This window comes from Elgaria multicarinata, chromosome 9, assembly GCF_023053635.1.
Source record: "Elgaria multicarinata webbii isolate HBS135686 ecotype San Diego chromosome 9, rElgMul1.1.pri, whole genome shotgun sequence".
Classification (NCBI taxonomy): Eukaryota; Metazoa; Chordata; class Lepidosauria; order Squamata; family Anguidae; genus Elgaria; species Elgaria multicarinata.
The window spans coordinates 51,741,370-51,758,073 of NC_086179.1; the positions used below are offsets into that span (position 1 = coordinate 51,741,370).

General features: G+C 37.2%; 1 protein-coding gene across 4 annotated transcripts in view; it reads left to right on the plus strand.

Annotated features, from left to right (window-relative positions):
* Positions 1–16,704, plus strand: part of OSBPL8 (oxysterol binding protein like 8) — a 324,479-nt gene that overhangs the window by 284,830 nt on the left and 22,945 nt on the right. For 3 of the 4 annotated variants that reach the window (XM_063133845.1, XM_063133844.1, XM_063133847.1), the window contains 4 exons: positions 7,700–7,770; positions 11,073–11,171; positions 12,886–12,987; positions 14,320–14,523. In XM_063133845.1, the coding sequence (XP_062989915.1) occupies positions 7,700–7,770; positions 11,073–11,171; positions 12,886–12,987; positions 14,320–14,523 (476 nt within the window). Of the gene's footprint in view, positions 1–1,904; positions 2,348–7,699; positions 7,771–11,072; positions 11,172–12,885; positions 12,988–14,319; positions 14,524–16,704 lie in introns of all 4 variants that reach the window. The other variant, XM_063133846.1, reaches the window with a different exon arrangement.

The following is a 16,704-nucleotide window of genomic DNA, read 5'->3' on the forward strand; positions in this document are numbered from 1 at the left end:
GAATTGTTAAATCCTTATGAGAAAAGATTCAGGAATATCCCTTCTTGAATGTTTTCCTTCTGTGTTAAATAAAACTGTTTGCTAGGATAACAAGAATTTGGAGGGGGGGGGGCACTTACCAGGGAGGATCAGTGAGTAGCGAAGAGGGAAGGAAGTGCTTAATTCTGCCGTGCTTGGTGATATTTCTCGCAAATGTTCTGCCAGGTCCTTCTCCCCCTCCCTCTTAGGTGGACTTATTTCCAGTTTCATAGTCTGACTGGGAAATAGAAATTTAAAATGTCTGGACCAAGTGAATTTGCAAAGTGTAATTGGTGGGGAGAGAATGGGTTAAGTATAACTACTCCCCTACCCACTGATTTTCCTGCAGTTGCTCACACGTCCCCTTCAGTGTTACTAAGGAAACCATTGTTTTCCTTATAACTTCTAGTTCCACCCTTAGATCCCTACACTTGAGAACAGGTTCCGTGTGTCTTTGTGTGTGTGTGTTTATGTTAATGTTATAATGTGTGTCATTAGAATAAATGGCTAAGCTACAGGGCTTTTTTATTGTAAATAGCATGGCATTTTTCTATGATTCAAAGTTGAATTCCATGAACCATGGTTATAAGGCTCATGGTATTCAAAATTTATAACAGCAGATTGTATGCATGAGAAATGAGCTCTCTCATAGTTCTCAGTTATAGTTTTCTAGCTGTTGTTAAATTTCTCCAAGCTCTGTCCATATGTAGGCACATACAAAATGAGAAACAGAGAATAAGATCCACGAAGAGGATCCAAGGCAGATGATCTTGCAGGGGTTGTTAGTACCATCCTGCTTCCACTCTGTTTTTCCACTTAGGAGGGGAAGGAGGGAGTCTGAGCTCCGATCCTTCTGTGTAACTTGATAAGATGAGGATTTCCCAGGAGGTCAGGGAGGGTTGTGTAAGTGGCTTATGTTCTGTATTGCTTCAGAACATTTGGTGTCTAGTAAGAAAGTGTATATAGACCAAAAGAGTAATAGTAGTAAATTCAGAATGCAAGCAGGTAAAACCATGGCTTCTTTTTAAAAGTTCCTCTTTGTAGGATATCAAGAATCTTGGTGGGGTGGAGAGAAGAAAATGGCTTTGGAAGAGATTTATACAAATCTGTTCAGGTAGAAAAATTGCTGAAGTTAAATGTTTGGAATAGAAAGCAAGAGAAGATATCCAGCTAAATAAAGAAAATAGTTTGCACGCTGAGCAAGCGAAGCACTCAGAATGCTTGAATAATTTAAGAATGAAATTATAAAACATACATTCTATTCCAATTATGTTGCTAGTAAAGTGTTAGCTTGTGAGTTCAAAAGGTGGCATCTTAATTTGTTTTTATTAAGAATTGCTGTTGTATAGCATTAAGCAACTATAGTTTGCATTTAGTGTTTTACCTATGTGTTCAAAACATAGCAAACTATTTTAATGAAAAATGCCTCCATTTACTGTTAGGTTGTTAAAAGCAAAGTCATCAATACATTTTTTTCTTTTTCTTGTGCTAAAATCCAACATTTGGTGGTGGTGTTTAAAAGGCATTTGAGTCAGTGGCTGTTTTCTAAAAATGTACTTTTACTGTACATAATTAACCTAAACAATACTGTGTTCAGAAATACGCATTTCTTCAAGAAAGCTTTTTATGTAGATTTAGAATCCGTAGAACCTATTGTTTGGCAACACAATCAAGCCCCATGATAAAAGTATTACAAATATAAAGCTTCCCTTTTAATGAGAAATTCCTGCATGGATTCTCAGTGGCAGTCTTCATTTTCTTATCTGAATTTTAGAAATTTACCCATAATAGGTTGTTCTGTGTGCTTTAAAACTGGCTTTTAATTATTAGGAAGTGGAGGATGTACTTTAATAACTCCTCCATTCTGATGTATTTTGTCATGACAGTTGTCTGGTGCCTGCAAAACAATGAGGAATAACAGCTTGTCTTGGGGAATACTGAATGAAGTATGAAATGTTATTGATGGAGGAATGGCAGCAGCTTGAACTGAATTCATAAATGTCTCTTGGCTTTATTACCCACTTTATCAGCCTCAGTTATATCTTCTTGTTCCAAGTGCACACATGGCACTTGATCTTCACGTGTCACTTGCATGTTGCTAATCTGAATGTGAGGGCAACGGCTTTCTCTGCAACGTTCTTATTGCTACCACCCTTCTGAATGACAACAATCATTATACAGAGCATCTAACTCATGAAGGAAGAGGGTCCGCTGCGACGTAGGTTTTCTTCATGTGCTGGGGTTTCGCTTCCTCCACGAGGTGATGGTCGAAAACTTGTCCGGAATGCTTCATTCGGAGGATACAACGAATTTTCACCAGTCTTTCGAGGTTTGTTCTGTCTTTTCTATGTTGTCACAAAAATAGTTCTGCTTGTAAACTCTTTCACATACACTATCTTTTTCTTTCTTTCTTTCTTTTTTCTTTTTAAAAAGCCATTTACTAAGATGTATTCTGAAGAAGCTGGATTCATGTTGAATTAAAGCAAGATTTAGAAATAATGATTTGTTATTTATATATGTTGTCAGATCACATTTGCTTTAGGCTTTGTGTAAATAGCTGTGGTCCATTTGTAGATTGAGTGTGATTGTACTTAATTAGAAATGTATTTGACTGACTATGAATAGTGTTTTTCTTGTCTGGTTATGCAACCAAATACTTTTCAAGTAAATGGAACATAAATTCTGATTCTATAGGTACTTCTGAAAACTGGAGTAGATGATACCTAGGGACCTTTTAGCCCTTCAAGTGTAAAATATCATTCATATATATATATATGGATGGTATGTTAAATGGATGGTATATCAATCTTTACATTATTTAGTAATAAATAACTTGGAACTGCTCATAACGTTGTGCATATGGTTTGCATCAGTTCTAGTGGATTTAATCAGTTTTGAAAGAATACAAGGATGATGTAAAAGTAAGTTACTGCTACTGTACTAACTTTTAATAAAGTTAGTTTATTTAAAAATTATGACTTTCTGGCTAACTGACTTCTAATGTACTTATTGCTGGTCCACTTTTTCTATTGTAGTCTATAGTTTGACCGCAAACATGCTGCCAGTCCCTTGGAAGTTAGAAATAATAGTCTCTGTTTTCATGTTTTTGTTTAAGCAATAAACATATACACAACAAAAGCAAGGAAGACAAATAGACTTGCTTTATTTGTATACCCACAGCTGAAGACAATTGCTGTACAGTTCTGCATTTTTCTAACGTAACCATTACAACTGGCTGGCTGTCAGGGCATTTGAACCAGTAAGCCAGTAAGTCGCGTAGTTCTTCTCTTATGTGCATCGATTATTTATAGACTGGGGTTTTGCCTTACCTTATTGAAAACCCCGTTTGTCTTGTAAAATGTTTGTACACTCAGATGGTAAAGGGAAAGAAAGTAAGAACCCATTTTGAAGCCTTATTTTACATTGTTAGTATGTACGCATGTATGTGTGCTAGATCCAAATGGAACTAGCTATGGGCACAAGGTAATGTTAACACCAGTTATGCTCTCTTACTTTAATTATAGCTCTGTGTTTACTATCCAGAAAAACGATACAATATTATTTTAAATTTCATGCTATTTTTAATATGTCAGTAACTGGTATTTGATTTATGTTCTTTCATATCAGTTTGTATGGATTTAGTTAGCACACTGGCTTGCTATAAAGGGCAGAGCACAGATTATGGAGGGTTGTATTAAATCAAAGAATGGTATTTGAATTAGCAGGTTCTTTACAATGTACATCTTTGCAATTCATATTAATTTTAAGAATGTAGGGTTTCTGGCTATATCAATGCTTTCATATTTTATATACCTTTTGAGGTAATAAATCCCACAGAGTTCAAAAAAACATAATTTCTGTATGAATGTTTTTAGTGGTTTTCTTTCTTTTTTTACAGAACAATCCAAAATACTTATGTACATAGACTTTAAGTGGATTATGAATTGGAAACAAAGTGTACAAGTTTATATTGGGTGCCATCTTTAGATGGGGAGGAGGCATTTGGAGTCTGGTGTGGATTCGTTATAGCCCTAATGGTTCCTACTATATTCCTGGAGTCTCTAGCTTGATAATGTCATTAGGAGCAATTACAGACAGAATTGCTATACTTAAAATTACTCACAAGTGGATTCATGGCACCCAGCAATCAAATTAATTCAGCCACTTTCCTTTCCTTCTGTACTTTTCTGACCATTGAAGACATAGACAAGGTTTGGAATGACACGATAATCCATGATGGGTTAAATTATTTAACCCATCATGGATTAGTGTGTTGTCTGGCAGTCACCTTGGGATTATTTGGGTCACCTACAGAGTTGTGCAGCAAGAGTGGTTCAGATTGCTGTCGTTCTGCTCCTCGTGGGTGTTCTCTGTGTAATGGAAACAGCTTCCATGGGCTATTTCACCAGTGTTCGGGTGGGGGAAAGGAAATATGCAATTGGGAACACCTTAAATCATCTATGCCAGGAATGTTTATTGGGTGGGGATGCGCAATTATGCTTTAGTGGTGTTGAGAAAACTTTAAGGCATCTATGCCAGCAATATCTATGGGGGGAAATGCACAATTGTGCTTTAGCACAATACCGTTTTAGCAAAAGAGCACTACAGGGCTCCAAAGTGCACTACTGACACTGGGGGAAACACAAGGAATGGGTAAAAACAAGGGGTTGCAGGGTTTTGAGGGTGCATTGGGCGCTTCCTTATGAGAGGCATCTGTGTGTGAGATTTTGTCCTGTTCCTGCCAACTACCAACAGTTTATTTGCGCCACCCCTTTTTTTTGGTGCCCCGCGTGGGTTTTAGCTTTTCTTTATGTAATTGCACATAGTTTTGATGGTGTGTTGGGTGCCTCCCAACTAGGGGAGGTTGTATTTGACGTTTTGCCCTTATCCTGCAAAATCCCAGCGCTTTAGAGCCACCTCCCCCTTATCATGGAGATGCTGGAAGTGCTGAATTGTCCATGTACTTTATCCCAAACTTCTCCCCTCTCATTGGGATATTGTGGAAGGTTAAAACAGGCTGCTGCGATGTTGTCAATGGGTGAAACAGCGCTACTGCTTGAGCGGGAGGACTGCAGCATGACAGGGGCGGGGGGGATGACTCTGATTATGCACAGTAGCTTAAACAGCTGCACAAAGTATCTTCTTTGTCTGATTGTGAGGGGATAATAGTTTATTTTCAAAATAAGCTACTGCGCATAGCTTATTAAGCCATCATGGCTTAAAGTGATGTCCAAACCAGACCATTTTTTTTGTTAGTTTATTTAAACATTTAGAAACTGCCTTTCATCTTTGCGGATACTAGGGCAGAATACAAATATAATTAAAATAATAGTCCAATAAAAGAGTGTATAAATTACATAAGCATAGCACTTTGTAGGACATATGGGATAATGTATAGGTTGCATTTCTGGTAGCAATGCCATTTTTTTCTGTAAAATGAATATCAAATGGTATCTTAAGACAGTTGGGTCACCCGTCAGCTTCATGGGATGGGGTTGGGAAGCAGAAGGCAAGAGCTCGTAAACCTACTGCTTTAAGGCTGTATTATAGAGAACATTCTGAAGATAAACAGCATGGCAGGGAAAGGAGGAGAACACAGAATTTTTTTTCTCTCCCCCTCCTCCCCCTGCTCAGTGAAATTAATGTTGTTTTAGGCTGATTTCCTTCTTACTGTTGCTTTTAACAAATATGAATATGCTGGGCTTAAAGAGTTTATGGACAAACTGCTGCTATGGTAATTAGGCCTGCAGGGCACTAGGCAGTACAGGCTCCAGCAGCCATATACTCGGCGTTAAGCTATAAGAAAGCCAGGAGACTGGAAAGATGGATTTTTTTAAGCAAGAGAATGGGTAGTTTGTGAATGAGCAAAAGACGATGCAGCTAGGAAAAAAACAAGTTTTAAGTTACATTTAGCACACTTACACCTTTTATTAGATCATAATATAGGTTCAGTAAACAGTTTTCCTGGCCTTCTTTCCCTGTTTTCCTGCCTGCAATATTCTATTTTCAGGTCTAATACCTTTCTGTCTAATATATATTGCCACACAGATTATTGGTACTTGAGGGTAAAACATTTTAATCAACTTATGCTTTTTATATCTCAAAGTCAGCATCAATATCTGAAAAATATTTAAATTTTCTGAACTGAATCAAAATTGATATTGCTTTTAAACCTTTATTGACTGATACTAGCAGAACTAAGAACATTATTACTGTTGTTGTTTTGAGTACTGTCGTGACATATCTCAGCACCATATTCATTTTTATTTAGATCTGTTAAAATTAGGAAACAACTTCTAGATGAGAACTCTATATTAAATTACTTGTTTTCAGCTTGCTTCTCAAAAACTTTCTTCCGAAGTCTGTTAATACTCTTTATTTTTGTAGCTAAAACTTTATTTCATGTATGCCATTTGTTCTGTTCTTGCGACTTGCAGAAGACAAATATTCTAGATGTACATAACCTGTTATTTTTTAAGATACTGCATCAGAGAAACTGTGTTAGTAAATGGTATACATTGAATTATTAAATATAAACCAAATGAGTATCTGTGCTTAGACATGACCCTGGTCATAAGCTTCATGCAGCATGAGTTTCATGCATCCTGTGTGCAGCAATGAAACAAGCCAGGAAACAGCAGTTCATTGTTACTTCCTATTAAATGTGGGTTCCTAATTTATTTCCCTCCTCATGCAAATGGTGGTACAAAGAGGCTGCATGAGGTAGCACAAAGCTTGTCTGATCCTGACTTATTAAGATAGGATTTGATTGTCTAAACACAGCCAGTGCATGCATGAAGACTAGACATTAATCAAACATCCTGGTTGCGATTTGTCTTTGTGGGGGGAAATCATGCATTTATCTGAGGTTGTGCTGCTTATTTCTGCTGCAGCAATTCCCTGTAATGAAGAGATGGGTTCCATTTTAAATGGACAGTAGTTTGCTCAAGTTGGAACTGTTGTAGCTTAAAGAGTGAGCAAAGCTTCAGCTACATGTGTGTATCTTTCATACGTACTCTGTTCTTTTCATTGCCATATGTGAAGTACAATGGAAACAAAGCTGCAGGTATTGACCACTAGACATTTAGATGTTGTGTCAACAGCCCTGTTCACAAAACATATCTTGGGTTTGGTATTGTGTCTACTAGCTGTGGCCCTTTTCCAAAAATTCATACAAATGTCTGAAAAGAGCCTATAAACATACAAGTTGCTGCTTAATCCATGATTAGAATCCAGAATTCCTCCAGGGAATTTCCCAAGTTCCTGTCCCTCTACTTGGAAAGATAGAATTTCTACTCCATACTTGTCCCAGGAATTTTGAATGAATATACTAAATACATTTGTTACTAGGAAGAATGTAGCTATAATAAATGGAAATACGGTGTAAGCCTTCTGATTTGGCTTTGCGCGAATTCTCTGTCTCATGCTGTCTTGTAAGACATTGATTGGTTCACATCTGTGGAGGCGTATAATAGTATATGTGGACACCATGTTGTTTAATCATGATGGAAGTATTATGACACTATTTGGAGGAGCAAATAAAGATGTTTGAATCCAAATCCTAAATATATTTATTCAGAATTTAATGGATATGTATTCTAAGTAAGTGTACTTGGTATATTAGGATTTTGTCCTTAGTGTATATGGAATACACTGACTTGTTGCAACCATTCTTTTTAAGGTTTTGACAGAGGGAAAGATGATGCTTCACAAAGTAAAGATGATTCTCCACAGTCAATGTCAAAAAGCAAGGTAAGCACATTAATCTCTTAAAAACAGTAAAAAGCATAGTTCAATTTGCTACATCTAAGTGAGTTTAGGTGCTTTGTTCCAATGAATGTAATATCTTCAAGAGTTGTCTCATTGGTTCAGCGATGACTTGACAATGCACACTTTTTCTAAATATCTTTGTACTATAGGTAGGTATATATTTAGTAAGTTAAGAAGCTCACACTTAAAAATTAAGACTGATTGTACCTTTTAAATCAATCTTCCAATTACGAGTCTAGTACTACTACATACTAGTATGTGCTAGAAAGAAGCCAAGTCCTAATTGAATCATAACCTCGTAACCCTTTTCATCTTTGACCAAGATGAAGTTGATGATACGTTGATACTAATCTCAAGTAACATAATGTTGAATGAGCGAAGTGTTTAGAAAGTATATTTTTGCACACCAGATTAAGTGACTTTTAAAATAGTAAGGAGAGTCATACCTATCTGTAGTCTTTGGCTATACCGCAGATGCTAACCAAGCACCTGTGATATAACCAAGGATTGCACATAGGTATGACTCTCCTTACTATTTTAAAAGTCACTTAAAGCATGTTTCTATATTTTATAAGTATGCTTCAAGTGTCAAAAAAGGGAAGGTAGTTTCTTCCATATGTAGTTGATGTGTTGCTTTGCAGTGAAAATCTTAATTGAATAAAATTATTATGGTCATTGACCAGAACTAATAAAAACATTAATAACAAACAGACAATCCCAAAAACATACATACATTACTATATAACATACATGAAAATCTTAGTTTCAGTTTGGCAATGGAAAAGATAAGAATACCGATATCATTGTTGTACGCATTGTACCGTACATATTTTATTTATTTATTTATTTATTACATTTTTATACTGCCCAATAGCCGAAGCTCTCTGGGTGGTTCACAAAAATTAAAACCATGAAAAGCCTAAAAACAACCAACAATTTAAAAACATGAATACAAAATACAATATAAAAAGCACAACCAGGATTAAAACCACACAGCAAAAATTGATATAGGTTAAAATATAGAATTAAAACAGCAAAGTTTAAATTTATATGTATACATATGTAGTGTATAATTATGATGAATTGATTTCATAGATGTTTGTTTATGCCAGAATAAACTATGCAAAACACTGAGAGAAGTAACTATGCCTTCATGATACATGAGTGGGAAAACAAACTCCATGAGTTGGATCCAGGTTTAGCTATATTTAGGGTAGACCTATTGAAATCAATGGGTTTAATCAGACCAATCTGGATCCAAGCCTATAAATATGACACTTTGTCAAAAATTTCCAAGTACATATAACAAAGGCGGAAATATGTTCATAACTGGACAGTATTTATAACATTTTGCAAATCAAGGTTAATATATTTTTACTGACATATTTAGATCCCCAATTTTGAGTAGTAATTTTGTCTTTTTGTGATGTAATATGTAATATATATGCTTATTTTATAAAATTTACTAAAATCTAGTTGAATTAAGACAATCTTTATGACAGTTTGCCCTATAATTGAGTAACCTCCTGGAATTCAGAATTTATGGAGGAATTCAGACCACCATGTTCATGCAACAATTAGCACAGAAATATTGACTTCTACAAGAAAACTGTTTTGTTTTATTTATTTATTTATTTATTTATTGCTTGCATTTTTGTATTGCCCAATAGCTGAAGCTCTCTGGACAGTTCACACAAATTAAAACCATTCAAAATATAGAACAAACTGTATAAAAACATGATATAAAATACAATATAAAAACATGTGACCTGGGCTTAATATTTTAATGTGACCTGGGCTTAATATTGCTTTGATAATAATGCTTTGATAATGCATGGAAGTGCCAATTGTGTGGATTGTTTTCTTAATTTTTCACACTAGCACTTCATCTCCATCAGGGCTGCTCCTTCTGGCATGGAAGGAAACCATAAATATGGGAGATTCGTGCAATTGGTGCTTACATATATTACTGCTCAGATGTGGAACTGCAGCCACATGCAAGTGGTTTCCCTGCAGCTTATATCACAGAGGCAAAGAAGAGAACCCATCCATAGAAGAATGATCACTGTCGCTTGTTTTGAGTTTTCGAGCTGATTCTGTGGAAGCACTTTAGAATGGACCTCTTGTAATCCAGTCTGAAATCTGAAATGAGAGATACAATTAAAACAACATGCTTTTACATTTTTAATAGCTGTGTATAAACTTTAATGCTGCTTAAAATGTACTACTACTTTTGTGTAGTGGAATCTAATGCATTGCAGTGCTGACATTTTAGGAGCACTTGTGCCTATTAATTCTAGTCCTGAAAAGCATGCAGGAAGTTCTGCATATATACAGTGATGCTTAGTTTCTAAATAGAAACATTCTTCACTCCTCCAGTGCCACATTGGAAATGCATCCTGGATTCCCCAGCAACTGCTGCTGCATCCCTGACATATGTGTACTGCTGTTCAGAATGTATAAAACTTGTGTGTAGCCATAAACAATTGAATTGGGGCCTTTCTGTCTTATGTTTTCTTACTTTACTACCACATTGAAGAAAGCAAAAGCAAAAAGTCCTTTTGGAAAACTTAAATTAGTAAGAGAGCTTTTGAGGAAATATTAAATTCAGCCAGAAGACCTGTTTGGTTCCTGGATACCTTACTATTAACAAGTCCTGTCAATCCAACTCCTGTTTTGATGTATAGGAAAACAAATACCTTGTAACTGACCCAATATTTATTTTTAGTCAGTAGCAGATGCTTACTGTGAAGTTCCTAATGCGTTAAGTTAGTTACCATAACTTGGTGAGTGATCAACTGCCAGAATAGCTCTGCTACTCTACAGGTTTTGGGTAACATGTGTAAAGAATCAATTTTTAGACTTTAAGACAAGTTTGATAAAATGCATGTGCTGCCACAGCAGTATATTTACTTGCTGTAAATGAAGGCTCTGGTTTAATAAAGAATTATTTTCAGTGTTACCGTACTAAAGTGGAGTAAAGTTATGGATCTCTAGAAGTGCAGTGTTAGGGAGAGCAAGCTATAATAGTGTTTTTGAGTAGCACCAGTATATCATATTTAGGGAACAGAACTAATATTTCTTTGGAGCAAGCACTTCCTTTAGAATTCATTTACAAGCTCCTTTTCTGCCTTGATCAAATGAAACAACATCAAGATAAAACTTAGAAAACTACAAACTTAAAAAACTATATCCTGGTTTCCATACTTCATTTAATTGGAGTTTGTCTGCCTGAAAGATGCTTGTATAATTTCATTATTTTCTTGTGTGATTTATATTTTCAGTCAGAATCTAAGCTTTATAATGGATCAGAGAAAGACATTACCACTGCTTCCTCCACCACTTCCTCAACTACCAAGCTCACAAAGAAGGAGTCCCTTAAGGTAAGTTGCTTTATAAAACAGTACACCTGTGACTATACAGTATCACACTTTCCAGTGGACTCAGAAGCTGAATATGAGACACACATTTGGCAGCACAAATATGAGATACTCATATCACTGCGACTTCAGACAGCATGCTAAGCCTTGGTTAGGCCGCTAACCCTTTTGCAGCAAACGGTTAGTGAGTATGTTTAAACTGTTTACGTAGCCACCATGGTTAGGAATGTTTCACACTGTATACTAAGTCATGGTTCACATGACATGAAAAGCCATAATATTTAGCTCAAAATGCTTAACCACCGTTGCTTAGTGTGTCATCTGAATAAAGTTAATGTCATTTTACTGCAGAAAAGTTTTTAACATAGTCCTCTAGTTCTACTGTGTGGAAGATGTGCAAAATAACTTGACTACTTTTTGCCTTCGTATAGGCCTAGTTCTCACTGAGTTTGTAAGCCTGTGGTTGGGCTGTGCCAGTTCTTATGGGAGAGCGTTCAGTCATGTGAGCCCTCACCTTACCACAGAGGTGGGTAACTTGTGGCCCTCCAGATGTTTTGGCCTACAATTCCCATCAGCCCTAGCCAGCATATCTAATGGTGGGGGTTACTACACGTGATCGTACGCCAAAACATCTGAAGGGCGACAAGTTGCCCATTCCTGCTTCACCATCTCAAGGAGAATGGCTACAGACGAAGTAGGCTAAGGTGTGTTTGCTACCAGGGGCAAGATGTGGTTTCTTGCCCTATCCACCATCACGGAAATGATGAGACCATTAGTTCCTGCTGGAAATAATAAACATGTTACAAGCTTATTGCCTCTTCATGCTAGATGAAAGGTTTAGGCTTATAGGAATAGTATTAGATTTCAATCAAGGTCTGATTTTTCTTTGAACTTGGAATTATAGAACTGTTTTTAAAAATACTTAGAAATGGCTGCTTTTCTTACTTAAGCTGCTGACTCCTTTCGCGTGACATTGTGAAATCCAATGTAAAAGGAATCCTACTGGCTGCAAACTGCTAATGATAACTTGAAATATACTTAATGAATGTATGACAATGCCATTTTTAATTAGACATGCAAAGTAGGTAAGCTTATGTATATGAACCAGTGAAAGCGTGAAAGGTTCCTAGTTTTATAGACCTTATTTGCAGAAAATGATAAGTCCAATAAAATAATTGTTTTACTAACTTTGCATCTCCAATACGGTTGATTGCTTTGCACCAATATGATTGATTTAAGTTTTTGACAAGAGATATTAATGTAGCTTGAGAACCATCTGTCCCTTTATATGAAATTGGTTAGAACGAGTGCAGCACCATCTCCAGAGGGAGACAAGGTTGGGCCTTTGCCAGGGCCTCACCACCTAACTGTGCACCCGTTTCAAGTTTGCACAGAGTATTGAAGAACATCTGATGTAGCCTAAGAGAATTCTCAGTTTGCATACTCTTAGGAAGCCCATTGAGGCTACTGTGCCCAAGGGCCCCCCAAATCCTTGAACCAGTACTGACGAAATATTAAGTAATGACAAACTTTGTGTTAGACAAACAGCTATCCTAAAACTGCTCCTTTTTCTTTTTTACTTTTATTAACTGAACTAGGCATGTTGAATTCCTGGTTCTGGGATAACCTTTGATTTTTCCAAGTCTAGTTGATTCATAAACTTCTTTCCATCCATTTCTGTTTCTAACCCTGTTCATTATTTGTTCTGCCTTTACAGGTTCAAAAGAAAAATTACAGGGAAGAAAAGAAAAGAGCCACAAAAGAATTACTTAGCACAATCACAGACCCATCGGTCATTGTTATGGCCGACTGGCTGAAGGTCAGCAAGTGTGTTTAACATGAGTAAAAGTTGTATCTGCTGTCTGCTGTTCATATACCAAAATAGAAAAGAATTTAAACCCTATTTGGCTGCTGATGTTTACCATTAGCAGAGAATCTATTAATTCTATCCTGGAGGTTCAGTGCTTGATGCATATGAAACCAAGGGGGGATACCTAGCTGCGACTTTACTGTGGTTGCCATGGCTACATTTGTCTGCAGTGACTAATTGTGTTGGTGATCACTTTGTATTAAATATGATGTGGATTATGAGAGATTCCTCTAGTAACTGAAAATTGAAGGTCATTGATGTACTGCTATTTTAAAACGAGTGCCTTCATGCAGACTTCCCCCACCTGACCCCTACTTCTTTTCATATGTGATGGTATAAAACTCAGGGAGATTCAAATTTGTGAATTTCAATAATGATATAAATACCTCCAGCAAAAAGATATTGTTGAAGTAGTATGGGCATCAAAATAATCTAAGATGCTTAATTGCAGTTTTCTTGCATGTCAACAGAGGACTTAAATGTTTTACACCGATCAGTAACAAATTTAGCTGGGGATGTTGCTGTTCGGATGTTGTTATTTTCCTAATAGGGGAAAATCTAAAGGGTGGTTAACATACCACATTTTAAAAAATTGACTGGTTATATTTTTATCCTACCTTTCCTTCAAGGTACCGAGGGAAGTATTTTCTTCTCTCAACAACCTGAGTGTTAAATTAGGCTTAGGGAGAGTGATGCATCTGAGGCCACCAGGTGAGCTTCATTGCTGATTGGTTAGAACGAGGGTTCACATTTCACATTTCAACCACACTCCCTAATTAGTAGACTAATGCCAATTGAGACCCTTCTGCTGACAAAGGTATCATCCACATATCTGCATTTATGCATATAATATATCATAGTAATTTAGGCTGCAATCCTATACCAATTTACCTGGGAATAAGTCCCACTGGGGGCTTAATTCTGAGTAGACATGTGTAGGATTTCAGTGCACAATTTCATTTCAGAGAAAAACTGCCTGCATTTTAGATTTCATAGAATAGTAGAGTTGGAAGGGGCCTATAATGCCATAGAGTCCAAGTCCAACCCCTTTAGTCACTCAACTTACATCAATGAACAGTATGCAGACAGTAAGATGTTCTGGCAGTGTGTGATCAAATGAGTTTTGGATACTTGACAGGTACTTACAAATATGTCTTCTTTAATTCTACAATATTGAATGGTTGTGTATACTGTGAGTGGTCTTCTCTGCCTTGGAGGGAAAGGACTGAAATATATATAAAATTATAATTAATTAAAAGCCTTCCTTTTTTTCTTGTTAAGATTCGTGGCACCCTGAAAAGCTGGACCAAACTTTGGTGTGTGTTGAAACCAGGAGTGCTGCTTATTTACAAAACTCCTAAAAATGGCCAGTGGGTGGGAACAGTGCTTCTGAACGCATGTGAACTCATTGAGCGGCCTTCAAAGAAGGATGGATTTTGTTTCAAACTTTTCCATCCTTTGGAGCAGTCTATCTGGGCTGTTAAGGTAAGTGAATATGTTTTCTTGATGCAGGTGGTTTTGAATGGAACATTACACTAATGATATCCTAAACCTTTCTGCATTATTAAATATTAATGTCCTCAAAGTGCTTTCAGTTGTTATAGACTGATCTAGCTGAGCTACCCCTTTGCTATTCATGCCTGATTTTCTGACATCCCCAAATCCTGAAAATTGTGGCTGTTCAGTTGCTTTTAACACTCAGTCTAGAAAAGTTGGAAGGGGCAGACCGGACCTTGTATGTGTGTACTGTTCTGTCCAGACCCTTAATGATGCCAAGGGAGTTGTTGAAGTGAAGCTTTCCTCAAAGTGAGTTTGGAATCGAGGGCAGTTCATAGAGGTCAGGTAAAGAGCACAAAGGAGGCAACAACTTCGGGGTGTACTCAGGATGGGGTTAAACGTTGAATAGCTTGGTTCTGGAGAATGAATAGAAGTTTCCTTAGGTTCCTGATTGAGTTTCAGGTGGCTAATTCAGTACAACAAAAGCCAGTCTTCCATGGGACAAATAAATAGCTGTTCTTTTAAAAAAAAAGACCCACAAGGGGTAGCCAGATTGTGCTTTAACCTGTTAATCTATCTGGAGGTAAGGATGCTTCAGTATTGTGGTTCATACTTCCTGCCAAGGCTTTAGTTTGGGCAGTGTGCATGTTACCTCAACTGCTTGACCATGGTGGTGATATGGAAGTCAGAAGGCATCAGTATTTATCTAGAGTTCCCATTGTTTGCTAACTTGCATGAGGGGATTCCTACTATTTCAATTAGACACACGCCATGAACTTTTATTCCAATAAAGGCAGGTAGCTAGTATGTTACCATCAGGATCCTTTTGCTTCTAGTTGCCATGAGTTTTTACCAATGCAGCCTTTTCCAGAACAAAGATGTATTAGACAAGGGCATGACAATGAAATGTACATGTAAAAGCCATCAGGCTTTTTTGAGCTTCTCAATAAAAGGGGGAAAGATAGAATTGGATCATGTACATCAGGCAAGCAATATTTATGTGCCATTGAAATGATTATATGAAACAGCAATTATGCATCTGCTCTGGTGTGATACTTCAAGTAATATTTAATAACCCTTTCAAGACAGTTTTAAAAACTCTATTAATTTACTGGTGTCCATTTTGTGATCACTGATTTCTTCCTCCTTCAAATATGAATAAGTTTCGGTTAATAGCTGTAATCTCTAGGATCGGATTAGCTGAGGGTGGAAACATCCTAGCTCTGCAGAAGATCACAGGGCAGTTTGCTGGTAGCCTAGATTAATCAAAGCTGTACCTATGAAATCCACCACTCATTGCAGAGATATTATTAATGTATATTTACAGTCTAGAGGACATTATTCAACATCTTTTAAGTCAAGTCAGGTTGAAATTATGTATTTTAAACGTGCTGTGAGCTGGCCTCAAACATGGAAAGTTGTCTTATACTGAGAGAGATCATTGGTCCATCTAGCCCGGTACTGTTGACTGACAGCAGCCTTCCAGAGTTTCAGGGCAACTGAACTATCTCCCAGGTTCTTCACAATGGATCAGTTCAGACAACACGTTCGTCAATGCAGTGTGCAAACTTCAATCAGTGGTTGAGTTTTTAGGAGGTACTCTGCACACAACATGTTCTAACTCCACCATTGTGTGACTGTGGGCTACCGTGGAGTTGAATAAAATCCATTGCAATGTTTGATTGACAGTTCCTCCACCCTCTCTCCTCCCCCAGTCCTCCTGATAGTATCTCATCAGCCATTGCTGGGGAAAAAAATCCCAGCAGCTTCCCTAGAGCAGCCTTCGCTCCATTCGCCACTCTTGCCAGGAAACTCTATAGCCAATGGAGAAAGTCAACTCAACACAATGGAAAACTCCACAGAGCCCTTCACACAACTTGCAACACAATGGTTGTGCAGGAACTCTCCTCTGCATAGTGTGGATATTCAGCATGGAGTGTTGTTGTTGTTTTTAAAAAAGCCTTCACCGTGGGGTGGAGTTTTCCCGCCAGACAACACAATTCTCAGCGGTGGTGTAAAAACTCTACCGTGGAGTTCTAAAACCACCATTGAGAAACGTCTGAAGTAAACCAGTGATTGAAGGGACCAAGTATACAGATGGTATTGCCAATCCTTTCTTCCCTTTGGCTCCATGTTCTACTTAAATGTATTTGTGCCATCATCTTTTCC